This window comes from Manis javanica, chromosome 6 (genome assembly GCF_040802235.1).
Source record: "Manis javanica isolate MJ-LG chromosome 6, MJ_LKY, whole genome shotgun sequence".
Taxonomy (NCBI): domain Eukaryota; kingdom Metazoa; phylum Chordata; class Mammalia; order Pholidota; family Manidae; genus Manis; species Manis javanica.
This window is the reverse complement of record NC_133161.1, coordinates 133273965-133299577: the sequence shown is the minus strand read 5'-3', so window position 1 is coordinate 133299577 and position 25613 is coordinate 133273965. Positions and strand designations below refer to the sequence as shown.

General features: G+C 42.3%; 1 protein-coding gene across 7 annotated transcripts in view; it reads right to left on the bottom strand.

The window, feature by feature from the left end:
• The window catches only part of OPCML (opioid binding protein/cell adhesion molecule like), an 828327-nt gene that overhangs the window by 204797 nt on the left and 597917 nt on the right, over positions 1 to 25613 (bottom strand). For all 7 annotated transcript variants that reach the window (XM_073239470.1, XM_073239471.1, XM_037000907.2 and 4 more), the window contains one exon: positions 12649 to 12881. In XM_073239470.1, coding sequence (XP_073095571.1) covers positions 12649 to 12881 — 233 coding nt within the window. The remainder of the gene's footprint in view (positions 1 to 12648; positions 12882 to 25613) is intronic.

The window sequence follows — 25613 nt, the reverse complement described above, 5'->3', positions numbered from 1 at the left end:
TGCATCCAGGTGCCACATGGGCTGCACTGGCGAAACCCATGTGGACAGACTCAGGAGCCAGGGTGGTTGAGCTAGGCTGAGGGTCCCCCCTCCATCAGGAGAGGAATCCTCAGTACCCTGGGCCTTGGCTGGACTCCGTCTGTCTCCACTGTCCCCTTCTCTTGACCACTGCCTGTCTCATTGTAGATGAAACAGCAGGCATGTGCAGTCCCTCCATTTCCCCTGACACTTTTTTTTCTGTTGTTCTGGCCAGAAGCTGTCACCCCTTGTCCTCTACTTCCCTGGGCTACTTCCCTATCAAGAGAAACAACAGATGCCTGCCCCAGACCCCTCTCTTTCAACAAACTGCGTTTGACCTGCTTTGCAGAGCTTTGTACCAAGAAGAGAAGTTATGTGTGTGGGTGTTGTTAATAGTGAATTAAGTTTAAACTCTACATCCTGAATCAAAATTGACTGTTAACTCTGTATCTGAGGAAGACCAAATTTCTTGTCCTGGAGCAACTTGCGCCTTGAAAATGGTAAACATTTGGACTGTTACTACATCTCAGGCCACTGTGGGGTTTTTATAAAGCACTTTCAGCTTCATTTAAATGTTTCGTTTGGCATTTCTGGGACACAGAGGATCCCTTCTGCCAAACTGTAAATTCATTTAAAACCTGTGCTTCCCCCTGAAAAATTCTAGTAACTGAAAGAGCCAATAACAATACTATAATTAATGATTAGCCCTATTTTAAAATAGAGCTTATTTTTTCATTACTGACATCAATTAAGGTGACATCGTGAGTGCAGTATTCTGCAGCTCTGTTAATTGCCATTCACACATCAAACAGGGAACAAACCTCTGCTTGCAACTAACAATAGTATAATAATAAAACTCTAACTCTGGGGTGATGCATGGCTCACTTCTTGGGGATTTTAGATCACTCATCAGATAGCTGTTATGTTGTTTTTGGGGGGAGGGTGTTGGGGGGCAAATCTATCTGAATAGAAATAAGGAATTAAGGAGATAATAAAAGAAAAAGGAGTTAGAAAAAAGAAGACTTGGAAGAGAGGGTAAAATCTCTATTCTAACAATATCTTCTTCTAAAGCTGTTTATGATAAAAAGAGGATTAGGTGGCTCATATTCCAGCTACATTAAATGAAATCCCAGGACCCTTTCCACAGATGCTTGCAGGCCTGAGCACATTGATCCTATCAGGACAAAATAGCCCTTGGGAAAAGGAATCTCCTGGCACTGTGCCATTCAGCTCTTATAAACTGTTAACCGTGGTAATGAACCAATCCAAGAGACGTATTAATAATGACATGAAGAGACACATTTATTGTTGATTGTTGAGATGGTGGCAGATTTATTGCCAGCTTGCCAGGAGGGAGGGCTTGGCCCAGCAATGGTGCAATTAAAAACAAATTGAGTACAGGGACAAAAAAAATCAATAATCTAACAGGGCAACTTTTAGTTTGCAAAATACAAATATAAATTAATTGACCTGAACACAGTTGCTAAGTGGTTATTAATGTCTGCTTGCTGGCCAATCAGAGCACATGATCCATCCCTTTATGTTGATTGCAGCAGGCTGGGAGCCCACACTTCCAGCTCTGCCTGCCAGGGCTACTGTCCTGGGCACCGTGGTGGGGGTGATTTCCAGGGCCACTAGAGGAAGGCGGCTGTGCTGTGTCAGATCTTTCCCCAGAAGCTCTAAATTATGGATTATTTTTAAAGGTTTCACTAAAAACTTCTTTATTCAATAGAAATGTTTTTGGTTCCTATAGTGTACAGTGTTCTGTATATACTGAATATAGGGAAGACAAAGGCAATACATCTAAGGTGGATGCTACATTTATGGTGTGGTCTCCAATAACCTCTAATTTAGGACCTTTTGCTATTATGTTTATGGATTGGGAGCATTTAATATAAATTTGTTAAAAATCTACCTATGTGATCATGCAATTCAGATTGCAATCCCTAAGCTATGCCCATATGGAAAGTTATGGGTCCAACTCTGGCTCTTGCCTTCAAGGAATTATAATCCAGGAGAGGAAAAGTTATATCTCTCAATGGCTGATAAATGAAATGGAAAGTTACAGGTATCCTAAGGAAGTGCAGGTAAAGTGGCATTGGATTCCAAAGAAAGACTTCGGGGGCACTGAGCAACTATAAAACCATTCTGTGCAATATGCTAGCCACCAGCATGGGTGACTATTTTTAATTAAGTTAACTAAAATTAAGTACAAAAATGTAGTTCCTTGGCCATACTAACCATGTCCAAGTTTCAATAGTCACTTGTGACCAACTGCTACCATACTGGACAGTGCAGATATAGAACATTTCTATCATCACAGAAAGATCTATTGGACAGGCAGAAGGTCTATGGATAGTACTGCTTGAAAAGGTCTGTAGAAATTGGAAATCCAGAGAAAGGGTGAATTATATGAGAAATTGAAAAGAATGTGGGATACTGGGGGTGGGAGTTTTACAGGAACAAATTTGGCTAAGTCATGCTTAAGATGTAAAAGTGGAATCATAAAAAGTAAGAGTGGAAAACTGGTTTTGGTCCTGAATAGTTTAGCACTTAGAAAAAATGAACTATGAAGTTTTGACTTTATTTTATTGTCAACAGGAAGTCATGAAAATTATGACTGGGGAAGCGACATGATCAAATGTGTGCACCAGGAGTATTTAGAGAATGTTGCTTAAATGAATTATAAGGAGGCAGAGACTGAGGACTGGGTAACAGTTAGGGCCTGGCAGTGAAAAGTCACTGGAGAGTAAGATTCTGTCCTTTGATGGAAGTGGTTGTGGGAACGGAAAGGAAGAGAATGACTTTATTGGACATGACACCTGTCTTGATAGAGAAGCAAAAGAATGAAGAGCCACAGCTGAAGCCAAGGTTCTACATAAGGATGGTGTGTCCAGGAAAGAAATGTGAAGTAGGAGAGGAGGAGCAGGTTTTAAGAGAAGTAACTAAGTTCAGTATGAAACATGTGAAGACACCCATGGGATACCCAGGATGAAGAGGTCAGGGAATAATCTGAAATAAGAGACTGGAATTAGGTAAAAAAAATTGGAAATGTAGATTTAAAAGTTAATAGTATAGACATGATACTAACTCCAAGGAGGTATACTCAGTAAAAATAAAGTAGGAGAGAAAAAGGCTTAAGAAGAACAAATTTCTACTGCAGAGACATTAGACTGAAATCCTTTAAACAGAAAACCGGGCAAGGCCTGCATGTGCATTGTAAGTAAACTGATGTGCCAGTCTGGACAGCTTGTTTCAAAGGGGTGGAATCAAGAGGAAATTCCATGTAGAGGTGAACGGCAGGCTTTCACTGTTGACTGGGCAAAGCTCCAAATCCCATCTCTGTGCACATCAGCTGGTCACCTAAGGCAAGTTCCTCAGCCTCTCGGAACCTCGGCTTTCTCTTTCACAAAATTAGGAAAATGCATCCCACCCTCTGGGGGTAATTGGAAACTAGAATTGGGTTGTGCCTACAAAATGACTGTCATACTAGGCACCATGGTTTATAATTATTAAAAAACAAATCCTTGAGAATTATGAAGAAGGGAGGAGGAGGAATAAGAAGGGAGAGAAGAAAAAGACTCTCCAGACAGTGTATATAACAGCTCAATAAGCGAGCTAAGTTAGGCAGTAAGATACTAAAGAAGCTAACCTTGAACCTTTGGTAACCACGAATCTAAAGCCTGCAATGGCAATAAGTACATATCTTTCAATAGTCACCCTAAATGTAAATGGACTTTAATGCACCAATCAAAAGACATAGAGTAATAGAATGGATAAAAAAGCAAGACCCATCTATATGCTGCTTACAAGAAACTCACCTTAAACCCAAAGATAAGCATAGACTAAAAGTCAAGGGATGGAAAAACATATTTCAGGCAAACAACAGTGAGAAGAAAGCAGGGGTTGCAGTACTAATATCAGACAAAATAGACTTCAAAACAAAGAAAGTAACAAGAGATAAAGAAGGCACTACATAATGATAAAGGGCTTAGGTCCAACAAGAGGATATAACCATTCTAAATATATATGCACCCAATACAGGAGCACCAGCATATGTGAAGCAAATACTAACAGAACTAAAGAGGGAAATAGACTGCAATGCATTCATGGTAGGAGACTTCAACACACCACTCACCCCAAAGGATAGATCCACCGGGCAGAAAATAAGTAAAGACACACAGGCACTGAACAACACACTAGAACAGATGGACCTAATAGACATCTATAGAACTTTACATCCAAAAGCAACAGGATATACATTCTTCTCAAGTGCACATGGAACATGACCACAAAGGTATGAAAGTAGAAATAAATTCTACAAAGAAAACAAAAAGGCTCACAAACACATGGAGGCTTAACAACAATGCTACTAAATAATCAATGGATCAATGAACAAATCAAAATAGAGATCAAGGAATATATAGAAACAAATGACAACAACAACACTAAGCCCCAACTTCTGTGGGATGCAGGCGAAAGCAGTCTTAAGAGGAAAGTATATAGCAATCCAGGCCCACCCTCTGGGGGTAATTGGAAACTAGAATTGGGTTGTGCCTACAAAATGACTGTCATACTAGGCACCATGGTTTATAATTATTAAAAAACAAATCCTTGACTGCTTGCTTTATGATCACTTGTACTGCACTTTAATTTCCCTGCCTATAGAGAATTATTACTGAGAGAATACTGAGAAGCTTTTTGATATGTTTATGAGAAGCCAAACTAGGAATAAGTACAAAAGATAATTAATTTTGACAAGACACTGTGTTTGAAGTAAGATTTGTTAACTAGGGGCTCAAAACCATGTTTTGGAAGGCAAGTCATACTCACCAAATATGTGCACACCTGCTATACAGGAAAATATCACTACTCGGCATTCACAGATTACTCTGATGCTGAGCTATGATTAACTAATCCTGTGGGTGGTGACGTTTGAAATCTTATGTGGGATCCTGACAACATGAGGGTCCTGATGAACTTTACTCTATTAGAGGCATGTATGAACATTGACTAATTTATCATCCTTTCGAAAGTGTGATTGCTTCCCCCTGCTTGCAGCAATAGGAAAGATCTCTTTGTCTTTACTTGAGCTATTGACAGACTAGACTCTCCAGAAATCAGCTGAAGTTAGCATACAAATTGAGCAGAACATAACAGGAATTTCATATTCTCCTCCATCTCCACCTTCATGATGATTTTAAGAACAAGCTTTATGACTCTTCTGTTTATTTAATTCTATCTAAAATAAAGCAGATGACAGCCCCAGGCCCTGCCACTCCTTTCTCTGGCCACTCTCATATATATAAAATATGGCATATATTGCCACACCAGGTGCAGCACTGGCAGTCCCCTCTTACATCATGCAGAAGGGTAGTCTCTTTTCTTCAGAACCAGCACACACACTTTAAAAACCAGGACCCTCAAAGAGAAGTGTTGTCCTCCTGGTGGACAGGGTCAAACCGTCTTCAGCCCTGACTATGTCTTCATTCAATGCCAAATTTTTATTTGGTCTCATTCACTTTTGAAAATCTCAACTCTTCCTATCCCTATAATGAAAAGATTACAACTGTTACAGGAGGAATTGAGCGTCTATCTGCCCTCCCTTCTAGAAGGGTCGAAACTCAAGTTAATGGTGGATAGGATGGATTTCAGAGGCCACAAAAGAAATAGCTATGAAGCATGTGAAAAATATGTGTGCATGCAAGTGTGACTCTATGTGTGTGAGAGAAAGAGAATGTATGTGTGTGTGTGTGTGTGTGTGTGTGTATGATATCTTAGCTTCTTAGCAGAGCAGCGCAAAGTGCAATATTTCTCCTCACAACAGAAAACTTGATATAAGGAGAAATATATTTTTACAAAATGTACTTTTCATCTATGTTGTCAGCAGCTACGTGTGGAAAGGTGTGGCAGCCTAGGAGATTCAGTGGAGGCAGACATTAATACTATTCAAGTGACATGATGTGTCACATTCGATGGCAGCTGTGTAGCACAATCAGAAAGAAGGACCAGGTCAGGTGTAGGAAGAGTGTGCATTGCACCTCACCCCAACCCTGAGGCAGAAGACCCAAGTCAGGTGTGGGTCTCCCTTCAGATGAAGGACAATTCTGGAGACACCTTCCTTTCTGGGTGCAGCGGGTATTCTGAGGGCACCAACTCCCTTCCTGACTCCTTCTGCCTTCTGAGTTTACCCAATCCTTAAATGAAGAATGTAAAGGTATATAACACCATTGGATGTGACTTCTGGACATTACAAATGTCAGCGGATCAGGGAAGGAGAGGGCGTCTTTCTTGTCTCCCTCTTTAACCAAAAAGGCAGTCACTGCCAAACGGGAGCAGTGCTTGGGGCCCCCACTAAGAGAGGAGTTAGCAAGAGGGACTCAACCCTAGGGCTCCAAAGAAAATACAGATAAGAGCCAGAATAACAGCATACTCTTGGATTTCCCAGTCAGCCAGTGAAGACAGAAAAGGGACAGAGTCCAGAGATGCTTGATTATCCGAAACTTCTCCAGAGAAATGACATTAACAAATCACAAAATGAAATAACGAGAAAACAAAACTAACTAAGAAACGTAAACATCAGTTCAATCTTTCTGTTTCAAAACCGAGGAAATGATGCCCAGAGAAGTCTTTCCATTTATTTTGTACGGTAGACCCTTTGACCCGTGCTCTTTATTTGGACACACACATCGAATTTGCAATTTAGAAATCTCATCTTAAAATCTTATTTTCAAGCGCAAATAAATAAACAATATACATAAGATGAAGGCATATGCATGTGTACCTAAAAAAAAATCAATGACATTGAACTTTCTCCTCCCTGCTGGGATAAGAAGCCAGGAAGGAACATCCCAGGATGCAGACCTAGATGTCAGGAGCAGAGCTCAGGCCCAGGAGTTACTTTTTTGATGCTCATCTCATTCTCTCCACTTTCCCACCCTACCTCTGTGAAGAGCAAGTGTGATTATAATTTAAAATAGAGGTCTAATAAATTAAATTTATTTCAGGTTGACTGTCTTCTTTTCTTTAGGCCCACAATTGCACATGTTAATTTAAATGACTAATATTTGGGAGAAGAGGGGAAATAGGCAAAAAAAAGAGGTTAGTTACAAAGGAAGAGCTGGAAATAGGGCCTTGGGATGATTGTGATGTGTGGGCAGCCTGCCTCCCGGGCCTTGCTGGGATCCTTGGCTCATGTCCTGCTGTACATCCACCCTGACCCTAGGTCAGCCTGGCTCACTGCACCCCACAACTGTCCCCTTTGTGGACACCCTTCTCCATAGCACCTCAGAACTTTTATATTTCTCTCACAAATCATAACATTACCTGCCCTTTCACTTAGCTATGAGTTAGCAGTCTGGTGTCGAGAACAAAAACACGATGTGAAGTGGCTCTTAGCACTTACTGGCTAGGGTAACTTGGATAAATCCCTTCCCCTCTCTGCATCTAAGTTCTTTTCTTGGAATGTGGTGACTTTCTATTCTGTCTCCCAGGGCTTTTGTGAAGAACAATCATAGAGATAATGCATGTGAAGTGCTTTATCTGTTTGTATTTTGATAGCTTTTTTTCTAGAGACAAGTCTAGTGAAGGGAATTCAAAGCATTTAGTAGCTCCATCAGCTTTGGGCAAGTTTTTAACCTTTCTAAGACTTAGCTTCCTTATTTGTAGAATGAGAATGGGAGGAGACTTTGTAGGGTTTGTGTGAGGATCAATTGAAATAAGGTTTATATTCAGTGTGCCCAATGCAGAGGTGGGCTGGTGCTCAGAAGAATCTAGGACTGGGCTGGTTTGCAAGTCAGACTTCTCTGCCTGCTACACTCACCTTTGGGAACCAATCCCTCACCTGAGCTGACTGCAGGCCCAAAGGCCCAAAGTCTTTTGCAGACACAGAAATTGCCTAAGCTTGCTGGTGAAGCTCACATGTGAGAAATTAACATAATTCATCATTTTCTAGCCCTTTGCATGAAATTAGACTTAGCAAGAGGAGTTCATTCCATGAAAAGAAATTTCTGGTAGTAATCGGATTTCTGAGCTAGCCAAGAGAGCAGACAGAGAATATCGAAGATGTAAAGATCTACCAGATCTTCCTGCTTATTTACCCCCGATGATGACAACCACCACTGGGACACAAGGAATCCACAGCCCTTCCGAATGCTGAAGAGCGTGTGACAGTTGGACTCACAATCAGAGCCTAGATTCTCAAGGGGGCCAGAATTTTCAGCACTTACATGGGACAAAGAGGTAACATTTAAAATGTGTATCCCTGAAGGGATGAGCTACTAGTAAATTAATTATCTTCTTTGCCTCTCTCAGCTTCTCTATACCGTTTATTGTTAGCTTCAGTTTCCCACTCCCAATGCCGATTTTGTGTCTTGACCTTTGTCCTCAGTTCTGGTAAAATGCAATATCACTAGCTGGAATAATTGGGGAAGAAAAGAAAGGATAACTGGGAAGTCCTGAAGGATCTAGATTAGAGAAACAACTTTGGACGTGGTTGGCATTGGAGGAGGTGGACTAGACATTGATCTGGGGTCAGATGACTATGGTTCAAGACCCAGCTCTGCTCCTTACTCATAGGGAACCCTGGCAAGCCTTTTGACCTCCATGAGCTTCAGTTATATAATTTGCGAAATGGAGGTAACAGTAATCACCCTGCAGTCTCCCAGAGCTTGTTGTGAGGGTCAGATGAGGCACAGATTGTGACCAGCTCTGTACAGTTCTAAATAAACCCAAGTTATCCTGTTAGAGCATATCTCTTAGCTCCTCACCCTGAAGACCCTCATCCCTCCACAGAACTGTTCCCAATTACTGTCCACTCTAAGTCACCTAGAGAGTGTCTGACTCATGCCCCTATGCCTAACTGCATGAAGGGGCTTTATGATCACTGCCTTCTTATGCCTTTCCATTTGCTGTATCAATCTGTTGTTCTGTTCATTTTACAAACATTTGCTGAATATCTAGCAAGGCTCAGACAGTGTGGTATGTGCTGGGGAGAGATATAAATAAATCATGGTGCCTGCTGTTCTCTAAGAATAGTTAATCTAAGACAACTTACCTACTCTCATGCTGGTAGACTCACAATGAATCTCAAGTATACCCCTTCTGGCATGAATGACACCTGTTGCTTATTTCTATATTATCTGCGGAATGTTTGTATTTTTTTAATCCCTAAACCTAGCCAACCTAACACTTTCCTTTCCTGGTGGCTCAGAATCCTAACTCCATAATTACTAGTGAGGCCGTCAACATTTCCCCAAACCCAAAAGGGTCGATGACATGCTTTTAATTCTTCTTTTTTCAAGGAAAGAGGATTAAGATTCATCCTCTCCATTTCCTTGAAGGAACCTTCTCCATTCCTACAAGCAGACCTGCAGCCACTCTCATCAGAGCTTCTGGATGGTGGACGGAACCTCCTGCTTGTCCCCGGGTCTCCAGCTTGTCTCCCCTTCACCTCAACCCCCAGGGCTGCCAGACTGATCTTCCCACCCTGACTCATCTGACTTCACAGGGACACCTTCCCTTTGGTCTTTGCACCCAGGCAGCCATCTGGGTCACAGTATCACGCACACACGCACTCGTGCAGTCCCTGCAAATGATCCCCCTCAGTGGCTAAGCTGCTTTAGTTCAGGATCAGCGATCACATTTTAATGAATGCAACTTCTTCTCTCAAAGAGAAGAACTTGAAAACTAATTCCATTAGCTATTGGGCAAGGCCACATTATAAAATAGTAAAGAACGGGCTCTGAGATTAGCGCCTGAGCATCTCCTGATTCCTCACATCGCAGGGACAGGAGCAACAAAGCCGGGACCCCGTGGATCGCTCTCCCTTCTGCTGATGGCACTTGGGTGTTGGCAGAGGCGATGAGATTCTAACATTCTCAAATAGACAGCAGATAAATAAATGCCTTTAAAAAAAAAAACAGACAAGTTGTAGCTCGGAAATTTTTCAGTTTTTCTCATTGCAAAATCAATACCCGTCAGCAGTTTGAAATTAAAGGCAAGATTAGGCCTCAGTTTTATACATGCCTTATTGTATTCCAAAAGCTTTCTACTCAGTCAGATAAATCTCCTTTAAGAGGATTAGGAAACTTTCATTATCTTTATCTAACCTGAACTAACACTAAGTCTGAAAAATTAATCTATGGACTGGACAAAAGCCGGTAGCTGCTGGGAAGCGGGAGGGTTCTCGGACTTCTTTCTAATTGAGCAGTGGGGCCTCTGCTTCCACCCACTGGAAATTCAACTGGTCTCCAAAGAAAGAACACGTCACCCCAGTGCTAACCAAGACAGAGAGAAAGAAGCTCCTCAAGCTCCTTTTAACCTCTCAGTAAATGTAAAGACCGATCTGCCAAGCGTTCCAAAAGGAGGTTCTCTCCTGCCACCTCTGCCCTCCCTGGCTTCTGCATTTGATTTCACAGGTCACCTTACACCCCCAGAGCTACAGGGTCACTTGGCCTGGAACTGCACCCTGCGGGGAACTGCCCTCTGAAGAACCCACCGTTCTGCATCTTGCCTGTTCTCTGACTCTTTCTGGCCCAAACCTCAGAGGCCCACAGGAGACACCAGTGACTTCCATATCCCTCCAGCCCAAGAAATTGCTCCAAGTGCCTTTGGACAAGCATTAGCCCTGGAGCTCTGCACCACTAGCCTTTCACAGTCTGGATTGACTCTGACATGCTTACACAATCTGTCTTATTTCCTGAAAAGTGATAGCCTTGTTCTGTTTGAGCCTGTTTCTGTACCACGCCTGACAGTTCTTTTTTATTTCAGTGCTGCATTTCCTGAATTTGAAGATAACTTTGCTGTCAAGGCCACAGAGGTGCCATGGAGGCGTCACTTTCAATGCAGAGAATTTCAGCTCCTCTGGAACCAAGCCCAGGTGGCAGGCGGGGTAGTGAGAACTCACACGCCCTTGTTTCCTGCACCCCCGGAAACTGTCAGCAGACATTCCGGCTCATTTCCAATGACTCATCTCCCTGAGTGCCTCCACAACCCCCTCTAAGAAACCTCAGATGTGACAGGTGTCTTTATCTCCAGATGGCAGGCCGTCTTGTAGCTCCAGAGCAGTGATTGTCACTAAGCTTTACCCCTGGGTGGGACAAGCATGGAGAATGGGAACAGCAGAGTGTGGTGACATCTGTTAGACGTCAGGCCGGTGTGGGCGGCTGAAAGCACGTGTGGGGAGAGAAGGGCTGGAGGCTGCACTGAGGCAGGGCTGAGCCATACAGCAGCCGCAGGGCCTGCCGGGAACCAGCAGCTGCAGCAGATGGAGCTCTGGCCCAGCATGGGTCTACAAATGGCCCACAGAGCTGGAGCCCTGGATGGTGTGCTGGCAAAGAGCAGCTCTAGCTGGAAGAAAAGAAGCACCATCCTGAATGGTACAGTGATTGAAGCCAGCAGAGAAGCTGACCCTCCCCAAACTCTCCATGAAAGCAGAGGAAGTGAGCAAAATAGAATTTCTTAGAAAGGCAGAGGTGAGGGAGTCCATATTAGCTAAGCAAAGGTGCCTTACACATTTCACAAACTGAAAAAAACAAAAACAAATCCTTCGGATCTACTGCAAATGGCATCTGAAGAAAAGCAGTTACTAAGACTAGATCACACACAGCAGCTCCTTCCAAGAGCTCGGCTTATGGCTCCAGGGTCCGTCCAGGAGGCCCTGGGAAAGGCCCACCTGTGACGCTCAGCGTTGGAGGAAGGATGCCTGGGGATGGGCACTAGTCTGCCGGTGCTTCGTTGTTGCCCCGAGTCAATACCTGGCAGGAAGCGTCTCACACAGCGGTGGTGGGGGACAGGTAGTTGGGGGCAGTTCAAAATAAGTTCATTTGTATTGCTGCCTTGCTCTCAAATGGTTTTCACCTTTTCACAACTGCTGTCTGAATGTGTTTTGAATTCTTAAATAGTTAACATTCTTATATAGTTGATATCTGAGATGCTGACATTTTTTCAGCCCCACTTTTTTTCTTACAAAGTGACATTTGCCTGACGACTATTATATAGTTTGCCTGGGTTGTACTGATTCAGATTTTTTAAAGGAGAATGGGAGAAAATGTTAGAAATCCCCCTCCTTTAGTAATACAGATTTATTTTCAACGTAGACCTGGAGAAAACATGTTGACTAATGGGGCTGAATGAGTGTAGACACAGCAGCAATGCCAGGACTGGACTGAACAGCACCCAGAACCCCATCTGGAACATGCATAGCCATCCACCAGGCAGGAACAGTCACAAGTCATGTGATTTCACATCAACATTATTGATCTTGTATTGTGCAGTAAGTCCATGAGAGATAATTAAAAGGCACAGAGAATAGTCCCATATGTTGTTTGATATATCTTGCCTAACTTCAGAGTACTAAGTAATTTAAGAGAGTTCAACCACCACATGCCAAACAACTTATTAATAGGAACATAAGGACCAGAGGCACAACTGAGGAACTTTGCGAAGATATTCAGTACTCAGTCAAGAACCCAGCCGGTGGGAAAGAATCCTGGATATACACTGGATCTCTGGATTCTCCAGAGGAAATGTTTTTTGTGTCTTCATATGTGAGTAGAAGCGAAGACAAAGATGATGCCTCCCCTCCAGTGTCGACAAGAGCCCCAGCCCCCAAACCCAGCTGTGACTCACCTTGCACAATGAGGTGGACCCGCGAGGTCTTCGGGTGGTTGTCCGTCTGCACGGAGCAGGTGTATGGGCCCTCGTCATACACGTCCACGTTCTGGATCATGATGCTGTACTGCGTTGGTGTGTTGACCAGGATGATCACACGAGGGTCTATGGACCACTTGTCATTCCCAGCATAGAGGATGGTGCTGCGGTTTAGCCAGGCCACCCGGGTGACCCGGTCGTCTATGGTACACCTGTGAATGGGGAGGAATGGAGAAGGACAGAGAGGAAGCAGGGGTAGGGGGGTAGAGGAGGGGAACATTGAGGAAGGAGGGAGGACGGAGGGAGGAAGAGAATGTTGGAAGATTAAATTACAAATGTGACTGTCATGTTTTGAGGAGTAAAAGAAACAACAACCCAGTGCTAAGAGGAAACAATCAATTATTGATGAAACTTCCTAAATCTAGGGTACCAGTGGCCTGAATCATCCTGAAGAACTGGTGACATAAAATCATTTTTATTTGATTTAAGAACATATTATGTGAATATCTTTGCTGTATATTTGCTTTCCATCTTATTTTTTCCCCTAGGCTTATATGAAAATTAGTTTATATTTCTTGAGCACATTTACCACCTTGTGGGAGAAGTGGCCCAGGGGCAGAGGGGAGAGAAAGTGGATCAGTATTTCAAATAGGTCACAGATAATCTACAAAGCAAATACTTAACTTCTTGCTAGTCAAAAATGGAGCATATTTACCTACAGATCTCCCTGGTGTTAATAGTTTTCTTGTTACCCCTAAGCTGCTCAAAGCCTGCAAACTACAATTTGTAACATGGACCAGTAGCATTCACCTTAGGATGCCAACAGTCTTTGAGGAAATCATGGCTACCTCTTAGGATTTTAGGAGATGGAGGAAAAACAGTGAACAGAGTCCCTCCTCCTTCTGACACTGGTCTCCCCACCCACTGGAAGAGAACAATGTGGCCGACCTGCCTGACTATCATCAAGGTAAAGAGCTGACCTCTCCCTTTCACACCCCTCCCCTGCTCTTCCCAACAACTGGAAACTATGAATGTAAATGGTATTTGCGTTTTCCAGTGAATGACCTGCAGGCTATCAGGTTTAATGCATAAATCAATATGCCTGCTGGTCAGGAAGAAAATTTGCATATGTGCCCCAGAAACTTAAAAGCTGTGAAAGGAAAATGGAGAATGTGGGTCGGCAATAAAATACATGGTTAAAGGGCCCACAACTATAATGTTCTAGTTAGAACTGGAGTTGCGGCATCCGGGCAAATTGGAAGGTGTAATTGCAGCTGCACAGCAACCCCATGTATCCTAGCTGAAAGGCTCTGAGCCGGGCACTCTGGGGACAGGAACATGATTCCTGCACCTCCCGGTGAGGAGTCAGGGAAAACACACTGCCTGCCTCACCAAATCTGAGTCCATTTTGACCAAGAGATAGCATAGATCATTCTGATAGGGCTCAGGGGACAGGAAGAGCCCCACAGACACTGGCGACGGGGCAGAGAGCACACACAGGTGGGCATGCCGTTTTCCCTTGGCAGACGTAGCCTGAGTGGTCAAGGGAGCAGAATGATATGGTAGCACCAACATTACAGCTGCTGTTGAAGGCCGAAAGCACGCAGTCCAGATAGGTACTCTCCCTGGTTGGTGGGAGGCATACAAATAACACTGGCTTCCAGTCACAGAGGCCTTCTTATGCACAGGGCCTCCTGTCACTCAGCAGGTGCAGGTAACCACAAGGTAAGGGCGGGGTAATAATTAGGCGCTTTCAAGTATGGCAGGAACAGATTTTTCTCTTCAAAATTTTCTTTATTTGCTGGATTTTCAAACTACAAAAGTAAAACAGCCATGTTTAAACATGCAAACCACTATAATACAAAGATGCATCAAGGCCCAACTAACCATTCTGTCCCCACCACACTGCAGGATCCCTGAGGTTATAATTTTGGTAACACCATTACTTTTTCCTCCAAATCTCAGTTCTTTCACGTACATATTCACTTATCTAAAGATTGTGTTAATGTATTTTTGCCTGAAATGGAATCATACTTGAAGCCTTTGTTTTTGACTTGACCACAGGGAATCCCTGCACACCAGTTGCTGCAGATGTGGTTCTGTAATCGTTTCTAGGGAAGACCAAGGTCAGTGAGATGAGTTTTGGGAGCCTAGTGGTGTTCACCATTAGGACCTAATAATTCAGGATCAGCAAGTGACTCTTTCCACCTTCCTGGCTGTCCCACTGGTATAAAGCAATGCTGGAGTCATGTTTCTTCCCCATCCTGGGACCTCAGCTTCACTTTCTGCACGTTTTCCTTTTATACAACTTTCTGCTTCCCTCATGAAGACTAAAAAGCCCTAATGGATCCTCCCTGCTTTCCTCTTTCAAAAGCATTTCTCAGAAAAAATAAAAAAAGCACCTCATTCACTTTCAGACAAGCGTTAATGTGCAACTTTTCTTAATGACAGCTGTATTATCATAAAGACCAAATTCCTGTTTGAATCACTCTTTACGATGAAGTTCTGATTGTCCAATGCCAGGGATGGGCAGCTGGAAGCAGGTGGTACACCAAGACTGGGTGATGGGATTCATCGCCCCGTCCCTGGAACCACACAAAACAGTGGCAAAGGGCAAATATTCTTGCCTTTATTTAGGTCAGTTATGTAAACACTTGCATATCCTCAAGCTGACAGTTTTTTTAAATTTAATTTATAATTACAAAGGATGTATTTTTTGGTCTGTGGAGAATATTCACATTTTAAAGTTAAAATATCAGAATATTCCTTTATATACACACCATACACATACACACACACACACACACACACACACACACACACACACACACACACTTTGAATGGAATTTAAGTACCACAGTGATTTTGATACTTATGATTATCTATTTTCAAAATTCATGAACAAGCACTTCTTTATTAGTTATAAAATGTACATCATTCCTTATTTTAAATTGAACTTGTGTTTTCATTATAGTCCCCTGTAGGATTTTATCTTGATATAATATCTTATGCTTAAAAATCTCTTATTGATCAGCTATCATATTTATTTGCTTGTATAGATAGAGGGATGGAGTTAAATTTAAATTTCTTTATATTCTATGACCATAAAGCTCTATCTGATTAATAGTATTTTCTTTTAGAATGAGCTATCATTACAAGGATAATATTGATGAAGCAACATAAATAGATTGTGTACATGGTTAAGTAATAACCAAACATAAAAAGTAAACTTCTACTGGAAGTATAGCTTTTAATGGGACACGTGAGGCTTTTTTAAACTACCATGGATAAATGTCTTTACTGCTAAAATGAAATAGAGTTCTGGATAAATTCTATTCCTATTTTTGCTTTGAGCAAAATCTAGTTCACATAAATAAGCAGATAAAAATGAAAATCTTGCATAGCAATGCCACTCAATTCTTTGAACCCCTTCCGAGATATATGCAAAAAATCACATAGTAACACAACTTCAAAAATGATCTTAATGATCTCACAGCTGACAATTCAATTAGTTCCTCCTTCAATTTCTTCTAAAGCAATGAATTAGAAAATAACTGACTTGCAGAGGGTTTTCTAGCCTAGGACTAAATGCATTCAACTTCTCAATATCTGGACAGTATACTGATAACATTTTACTGGGCCTTATCAAATGACTATTAAGTATATGTTACTGTTTCACTTAGAAGCACTTTGTTTATCCCAATATACTCAGAAAGGTGGGGAAAATTACATTATTTAATTTAGGGTTGTCTTCTGTCAGAAAACCTCTGTTTCTCTGAGTTCTAATTCTAAGATGGAGGGGGCATCAGCTCTGCCATAAATTTTTTGCTGATGAAATAACACGCCAGCACCTTCAGCACTTCCGTACTTCGCTTTGGCAGAACTCACCTTCAAGAGCGATCGTCTGTTTGATAATTGTTGGACAGTGGAGGTGACAAAGAAAGTGAAAGGAAATTCTCTCTTGGACAATTCGTACAGGGGAAGCAGCCAGGAAAGCAGCATCAGGATTACAGCTCTGTCTTGGGCACTTGCTTGAGCAGGCAGGTTGATTTTAGGAAAGATATGGTCTTGAAATGTATTTCCTTAAAACTATCATTGTCTTTAATAAGACGTACGGCTTTAGACTGAGGACACATGGTACAAGTTCGAGTTGCCATGGGGTCTCGTGGGGGATGACTTTGAAGCAGGTCAATGAAAATCTGCCTACCGGGGTCAGAACATCCTCAGCGCCCTGCTACGCAGCCCTTGGGAAGCCTTGCGTATCCCTCGGGGAGACACACTCCCAGCTGGATGACCAGTGCCCAGTCTCCCTGCTCTCAAACCTGGGCACGGAGGGCCAACAGAGAGGACAACCTGGATAACTCCATCTCTGAAGGCCATGCTGGTTCACTGAGTCTGCACAGCCCTAGAACCTGAGGCATGAGAAAGACACATGGTAGAATGAGGCTTCAGTTGAGGATAGTTATTTTTCCTCAATGCTTCTGTGCTTCATAAGAAGGTAGAATTTCAAAGTTTCTTGCTTTCTCCCTTCACAAAACGGCTCACTTTCTGTCCTCTAAGCAGCAGGAGGAAGAACTAGAAGAAGGACTTTAAAAAGTCTGCATAGGTGTTCTTCCTAACCAGGCTGCTTGCCTGTTGTTTGTGGCTATGTCCTGTGGTCTCATTAACAAGAAATACCTGGAGTATGATTTCTGATATTAAGTAAGGGGAATCCAAGAAGGAAGTCAAGAAACATTAATGACACTTTCTGATTTCTTAAGAATTCTTCCAGGTATTTAAAACTCTTACTTCCAAGCTAATCCTACCTACTTGTCCACAATAAGGCAGAACTCACAAGAGCTCTACTTCAATGTCCACAACCATGTAGTGTTTATTCTGTGCCTCACACAGTTCAAGAACTTTCCAAATATTAAATCATTTCTTCCTCATAACTACCCTTTGAGACATGCTCTGTTATCATCCACATTTTCTGCAGATAAGGAAACTGAGACACAGAGAGTTTGGGGACTCTGAAAGCCCACAGCTGGTCCAACCAGAGCAGGAGTTGAAACCTAGTATCCTGGTGTTAGAATTCCTGTATTCAAGGCCTGCGATCTTCTCCTCCAAAAGGAAGAGCCAGTGAGTTGAGAATCCAAGTACTAAGGCCAGCAGGAGTTGGTTGGCTTTATCCAATCAGTTTCCCTCAAATTTACGGCACTTACTTAATTTTCTCATAAAAAATAAAATAGCTTAGGGGAACAGGACAGATATTCCAAAGTGCCTTTTGCACACCCTTGAAACATCTCAAGCTACATGTGAGGAGACTAATGGAAATAAGAATCAGAAAGGGCAAAGAAATGCCTGAAAAGCATTGAAGTAAAGAAGCCTTGTGGGCAAAGTATCAGTTCCAACTCCATTAAATATGGAACAGGGGATTAAGATGAAGAGTTATTTTGTACTGTTTCAGAGGAGTGGGTAGAAATTGAGGGAAATCCAGGCCTCAAAACCATGGTTTTCAAACTTTAGTGTGCACCCAGAATCACCTCGAGGGCTTTTAAAACACAGATTGCTGAGCTGGACTCCCAGTGGCCATCCCAGTGGACTCCCAGTGGTTGGATGTGGACTGAGAATTTGCATTTCCAGGGTCCCCAGGGAGGCTGCTGCTGCTCCGGGACTCCTTTCTGAGACCCACTGCCTTAGAGAAACCAGACCAAACAGGTTGGAATTTCATCAAATAATAAAGTCTTCTCGAAAAGGGAAATCGGTCAGCTTTCAGTTTTCTGTTTGTGTCCTTTACCACTGTTTTTATTTTTATAATTTGCCTCTGAAAAAAATAAAATAAAAAGTGCCATGATTCATTTAACAGGTATTTACCGAGTGTCTAATGTCTATGAGACCACGTTTCTGGAGCTGAAAAACAAGCAGGCAAAACTCACGTTCCTTGCAGCTCTTCCTCATAATGAGACAAAGGAAGCATGTCAGTAAATAAGTATATACTAGTTTTGGAGAATTACAGGTAGTGAAAAATAAAGCAGGATAAGGAATAGAGAGTGCCATGGCGATAGGGAGCATACTGAGATGGAATGGCCAGGAAATGCCCTCTGTAGCCTGCACGCTAGATGTTGAAGCGTTTACAGTCTTAAATCTGAATGCAAAACAACTCACATCTGAAAATAACATCTAACTTAAAAATAAGAGTGACCTTTCACATAGATAGCTGCAGGAATATTTATCTGATCTGGGTAGCTGGAAAGTAAGTCTCTAAAACCAGCCACACAATTGCTCTTTCCTATATGGATAACTTTGTAGATGTTAGTGTTAAAACAATTTTTCCTTGACAGTTGACATTCTGGCAGTTTGAGAACCTGAGGCTGACTAGAAAATGCCTTTATAGTTCCACCTTGATATTGGGGTAATACCTCAAATATGTCGCACACCTCTTTGCCTCAATGAGTAGACAGCAGCAAATAGAGTTTAATCTGTAGTGCAGATCTGTCATTTTTTCACCTCCACTTTGTTCATAATGGATGTTAATATAAAAAATCCTGTACCTCTTCATAAAATTGACAACACTGAATTCATTGATTTATATGCTTATTTGTTGGACTGTAAATGCCACAAAGGGATAACAAGTCAGTGGTCTTTACTTCATACCACCAGCCTCCCACAATCCGCCTGGCCTCGAGTAGGTGATCAGTATAGATGTAGAAGAATTAAAAGATGGAAAACAGTGCTTTTCAAGTTGGTGTCAAAATAACCCACATAAGGTTATAGACAATAGCACTGCATCATATACTTGAGAGTTGACGTGAAAGTAGGTCTTAAAGATTTTCACTGCAAAAAAAAGAAATACTAATTATGTGATGGGACAGGGATGTTAGCTTATGCTATGGTACTCATTTTGCAATAAATAAATGCATCAAATCAACATGCTGTAGCCCTTAAGCTTAAACAATGTTATATGTCAATTACATCTCAATAAAGCTGAGGGGGAAGAAGAACGCACCTAAGGTGAAGCAGATGTCCTTGGAGACACATGTATATGTGTGTCTCTCTGTACACACATGCACACAAGGTCCACAGGTTCTTTACTTGTATTTCTTAATTGTTTTCATTTCTCTAATACTTTGGGAAAATATAATATATACATATTCTGGATGTCGTATGACCATAATTAGATTTAAATGTTCAGATTTGTGTCCTAAATGGCTTCAGAGAATGCTTCTTTCATGATCTCAGGCTAATGAGAAAAATACAGAGGTGGACTTCAGTGTCAACAATGCATTCCTGCCAAGGGAAGCTGAATGATGCTTGCGTCCCCTGTAGGAACACAGGCTCCCAAAAGGTGAAAGGAGCCCAGGTGGAAGTAGAGCATAGATGTCACATGCACCTGCTGAAGTCCAGGTGATGTTCTCATGACAGTCAGCACCATATCACATTACAATTTGGAAACGAATTTTAATAAAACATTATCTAGTCTACAATATTAATGTTATGGGTTTTAATTTTAATGGTTATTTATGTGTGCTATTTATAATTTGGGATTATATTTAGAATAATAAAAGGGAATAAGGTTAAAGCATTTATACATTGTTTCATAGTTTCATGTAGAGAAAATTTTAAAAATTATGTTCCCAATGGGAATCTTTGAGAACTTTGTCTCACCCCACCCCTTCCCCTGTCTTTAAGTGTGCTAAAGAGCAGTTCATTTAAGAATTGCTGATAGAGGTGAAAGGGTTGAATGTTAAAGTCCCCAAATGCATTTCTTCGACATTTCTTTTCAAATTTAACCGCAACATTAGTTAGTTTCTATGGGGGTTTTTTTTGTTTGTTTTATTTGCCTTTTTCATGAATTGAGAGTTAACTAAATTTCAGTTAAGAACCTTGCATGTTTCAAAATATATTAATAATGCCAGTTCAAAAAATGGAAAGAAGAAGACCTTGCTTTAGAGAATTCAAAGACCAATACTAAATGAATTTTTTTAAGTAAACGAGGGGAGGCAAACCAAATGAAATATTTTTAGGTCAATTCCCAAGGTTCTCTAAATTACACAAAGCTCTTCTCCTGGGAAGCTTTAACTACTCAGTTATTTCCTGACTTACAAATACAGCCAACTCCAGAGCATCAACAAAGACCCTAAATTATGTAAGGGAGAACTTTATGATTCAGATAGTCGAAAATTCAACGAGAGTAATAACTCTGCTAGAGCTAATATTTGCTGATAAGATACTGGTAGAGAATATATATGAGAGCCTCTGCAGAAGAGTGGGGAGGGATGAGAGCTGCTTAGGAGAGTCCCTGGGAAAATATTTCAGTAGTGCAAGAGATTGACTTCTGTGGCTGTCAGACACATACCATCTGTAAATTGTTCCTAACTGGAAGACGGCACACACCCACGGCAGCTGCAGTGGGTGACTCACATAAATGCTCAGAAAGGTGTGTGTGTTGGGGTGGGAGTGTGGCAGTGGGGGAGGGGTGTTATCCAGAGAAAAGGAGAAAACATACAAATGCATACACGATGAGGGCCCTAGGAAATAGAGCATTTGAAACAATGCCACGGAAGGTGCGGGACTTTCTGAAAACAGTCTCCCTTGAAGCAGAAAATGAGCTGCAGGATGATGGCCGTGTTGTGGTTTCAGCCATGACTGATGATATATGAGCCATCAGAACAGCACTCGGTGTGTCCCCAGGCAGGCCGGGGGAACTTCCAGGGCCCGCAAGCACAGCAAGGGCTCTTCCTGAACTTCACACATGTCACCGGCCCCGTGAGGAAGCCAGGAGGAAGGCGGCTCAGGACAGAGCATCTGCTATGATCAAGGAAAATGAAGGGAGTGATTGACATGGAAAGATGGCTCTGCAAAAGGGGCGGAAATTGCTTATAGTCACAAAGGGGGTTAGATTGCATGACGGTGGGAGGAGAGAGGAGAATTCCTCTCATGGCTACAGGAGGTTGAGGATAAAGCACAGAGCTAAACATAATGAGGAAAAGAAAAGGGTAGGCAGAAAGGCAAGAGAAAGCGCCTGCACAAAGTCATGAATGATCCAGCTGGCTTCTTCCCAGACTGCAAGTGGCTCTGTACAGTCACAGGGTATGTTGGGAAGATAATTTCATTAGTTCCTAAGGAGACAGAGGCAAAACCAAACTAAAAATAACAGCTAAAATCATTATAAGAGACAGTGCCTGCCCTCAAGAGTCCTAAGTTCTTAAACGTATCACAGAACGCAAGATCAGATACCTATCTCATTCATGGATATAATAAAAAGTCTAAATTTACCCATTCATTTAACAAATGTTTATTAAGCACCTACTACATGCCAGTTATTCTAGTAGACCCTAGGGATAAGATGTTGAATAGTTAATTCACTGAGTCTTCACCCTCATTGTACTTTCAGATTTGGGGGAGTAATATACTATCAACAAACTGCCATAATACCTGCATAAACTGACCTGAGATCATCGCAAGGACACAGAGTCCCACTCAGATGTGCAGCCTAGAGATAGGCTTCTCCCAAGAAGTGATGATTACCCCAAGACTGAAAACTGACAGCGAATGCCAGGCACAGGTGTTGGTTAGAGAGAGCATTTTAAATGAGATGTGCAGGCCTGGGGCAAAGGTTGATGCAGGTAAGGGACAGAATGGAAGCCAGAGTGGCCCAAACCAGGCAGATGGGGAAATGGGTAGATTCCAAGAGGCTGGGGAGGTGCACATCCCTGCAGGAAAAAAGTCTGAAGCTGCTTCTAGGCATAACAGGGTGTCAGTGCATAGGCTGAAGTAGAGGCATGCCATGGTCTAAATAATGCTTTTGACAGGAAAATGTGGACTTCCTTTGGAGAATGAACTGGAGCAGGACAAGAGAAAGAAGGACTAGGGATGGAACTATTGCATCTCTGTAGACATGAGAGAAAAGTCAAGTGACAGGAGGGTCTGCAGCTTAAGGAAGGAGTGGGACAGGCAGGTAAGGAGTGGCCAGAGCACGGAGATCACAGCGTTGGCAGTCAACCCTTTTGAGAATGTTGGAGGCAAAGGCGGGAAGAGACATGAAGCTGCAAAGGGTGGTAGGCTCTCCAGATGGCTTTTATTTATTTATCTGTTTATTTATTAGATTGTTTTAAGATTATAAACACTTAGGAACTTATTAATTCATTTTATAACCGTCCACTGAATGCCTACTAGGTACTAGGACTTTCAAACTTTTATATGCCCACAAATTACCTGTGCATATTGTTAATTCACTAAGTCTGGATGGGGACCTAAATTCTGCTACGAGCTCTATAATTACGCTGATGAGCTGGGGACCCATCTGAAGCACTAGAGATGCAACTGTGAATAAGACAAGAACCAGCCTTCTTACATCGCAATACACAAGTACATACTGGTGACCTTAATCTTATGAATGGGAGCGTGAGAAAGGGGGTAGCTCACAGAGAAAAGTTCCAGTAAAGCTGAAAAAGTATGGAATCTAAAGCACACAAAGGAAGGGTGTTTCACCTGTTGAATCATAAGAAAAGAAAAGAAAAAAAAAGAGAAACAGCCATGTTTGTGGATCTGGCTAGAAAGCATGGAGGCCCCTGAGCGACAGCTTCTTTTTCTCCAAAGTGGAGTTGAAGGTAAAGGGGCCAAGGAGGAGACAGAGAAAGGGAAATGCAAGAAAAGTGAAATGTCTGTTGTAGAAAATGACAGTAAAATTATTAGGGAGCCATGCTGGAATTTGCAAGCAGTGCTGAGGTCCCATCTGCGGTTGATGGCCAAGGACCATGGCAAGGCTCTGCCAGCTCTGAGGATATTCTCTAGCACTGCTCAGCTGCTCTGATGCAGGCATGGAGGATGTGGATGGCTAGGTTCACCCAGTGTTGGAGTATGCCAGATGAGCAAGGGAGAAGCAGCCAAGGATGAAAGCAGTTGAAAAGTACTGAGTAAAAAGAGAGGTCCTGATGACCTGAGAGATCCAATCAGAGGGCCGATGGATAGAGAGAACGTGTTGGGTCCCATGCACTAGAAGTCTTAATGAGGTGCTTGACACAGTGAGCTGGAATGAAAGAGACCAAACATGATGGGCTGGACAGATGACTGTGCAATAGTGGTCCTTATCCATGGGGATTAAATTGACGTCAAGGCCAGGTGGATTGTCTGGGTGGATCTTGATAATAATGAGTGGATGGTGGGAGCAGAGAGTTCTTTATAACCTCTGATGATGTGTAAGTGGAGCATTGTAGAGATAGAACCCTGTGGTACCACCTAGGGAGAGGACCTTGGCATCAGACAGGTAAGAGCTCCACTACTTACTAACAGACAACCTTAGACCCGGCATTTTGTTTAACCTTGTGTTTCCCCATCTGTGAAGTAGGATGAACGTGTTTACCTCATGGCATCATTCAATATTATTATGAAGCTGAATGAAGTCATGCATGCACAACAGTCAGAATTGTACCTGGCAAACAGTCAACATTCTTTAATGAGAGCTCTGCTGTCTCATTTGGAAAAATATAATTCAATCTCTATTGTCTGGGAGTGTATGTTAGTTTAATCAGGTGATACTGAATCCATTCGCTTATCATTTTCCAAGGAGTTCTGAAGGCTTCTCTTTCTGTATTTTCAAATCTCTAAAGAATGAAATTTGACTTAGGGTTATTTGAGCCCAGAATAACCCAGAATTATTCTGCTGGCTAATAGATGGGAAACAATATGAGATTTCATTTTTAGCGCTACCTAGCAAATTGATCCAGTGCTATTTTAGTCTACCTATAGATTATTTCACTTCTAATAAGATTTTCTTTTCTTCTGAAAAATTCTTAGTCTTCAGAAGTATTCTGTACTTGATTATGTAGAGGTTCTGCTGTAGGATTTTATGTCCCCTCTATAGTTTATTTTTTCTTATCTAGACCCACTGGGACAACTTCAATTTTGTATTTTTATCAGGCCTCTTTCACAGTGTGTTGACACAGTTGTTGATGGGCTGGTTTCTGGATTGATGATCAGTGGTTGGTAAAATGCTGTATTTCTACAAAATACATAATTGAGAGATCAATCAATACAATTGTGCACACCTGAAAGAGAACTCCGTCGGCCTGCAGGCCCTGATAGCTCATGCCATGGTGTCCTTGTCTTGGGCAGCTTCACTGTATAAATAGGACAACCCTCAGTCTACAAGAACCAGGTACCCAGAACATTCCATTCTCCAGCAGACTGAGATATTCCTGAAATCAAATGCAAACTGGGAAAGTGCTGTAGAGGCTGGGAGGAGCAGGGTGATGGGGTAGGGCCACAGCTGAATGGATTGTTTCAGGTCAGGAGCTTCAGAGCAGTACATTTAATTCCTTGAAGAGACATTTATTGCATGGACATGACAGGACATGAGGAAAAGCAAAATTTATTCTAAGGGCCTCACTCCCAACCCAAGGGACCCCATCAGCTGGTAAAACAGTTATTCAAAGGCAAAAGGCAGGATGCATCTTAGGGTAGATGAAGGTCAAGCCCAGATTTTAGCAAAGGGTCTCTCAGTAGAAGAATTCACTGAGCAGCTCATTGGGGTTGGGCATCTCATAACTGGAATCACCAAATGGCTTTAGGATGCCTTCTTTTATTCACCTTTGAGACTGTCTTAAAAGGCAGTGCTACAGCACACTGCAAAGACATTTCAGAAGCAATGACCCCCTAGAATAAAGAAAAAATGTATCTTTGAAGATAAGGATGATAAAAGTCTCTCTTTTCCCCTCATCCAGCCCCACATTCCTTGCTCCTTGGGTCCTTGCCAACAGGGACGAATTCCACATGTGGTTGTGAAAGGCAATGAGAGTGTCTGCTGTCACATCTGCCCGCTTATTACAGGAGCTGTTGCAGGAACTGCCCGTGGCTACCCAGGGATGCCTTGAGAAGCCACCCAGAAAAATTCATATTATTTATGTGTCGCCTGGCTCCCACTCCTCTGTCCTTTCTCCACCTCCTCAACAGCTTTAAAACTCAGC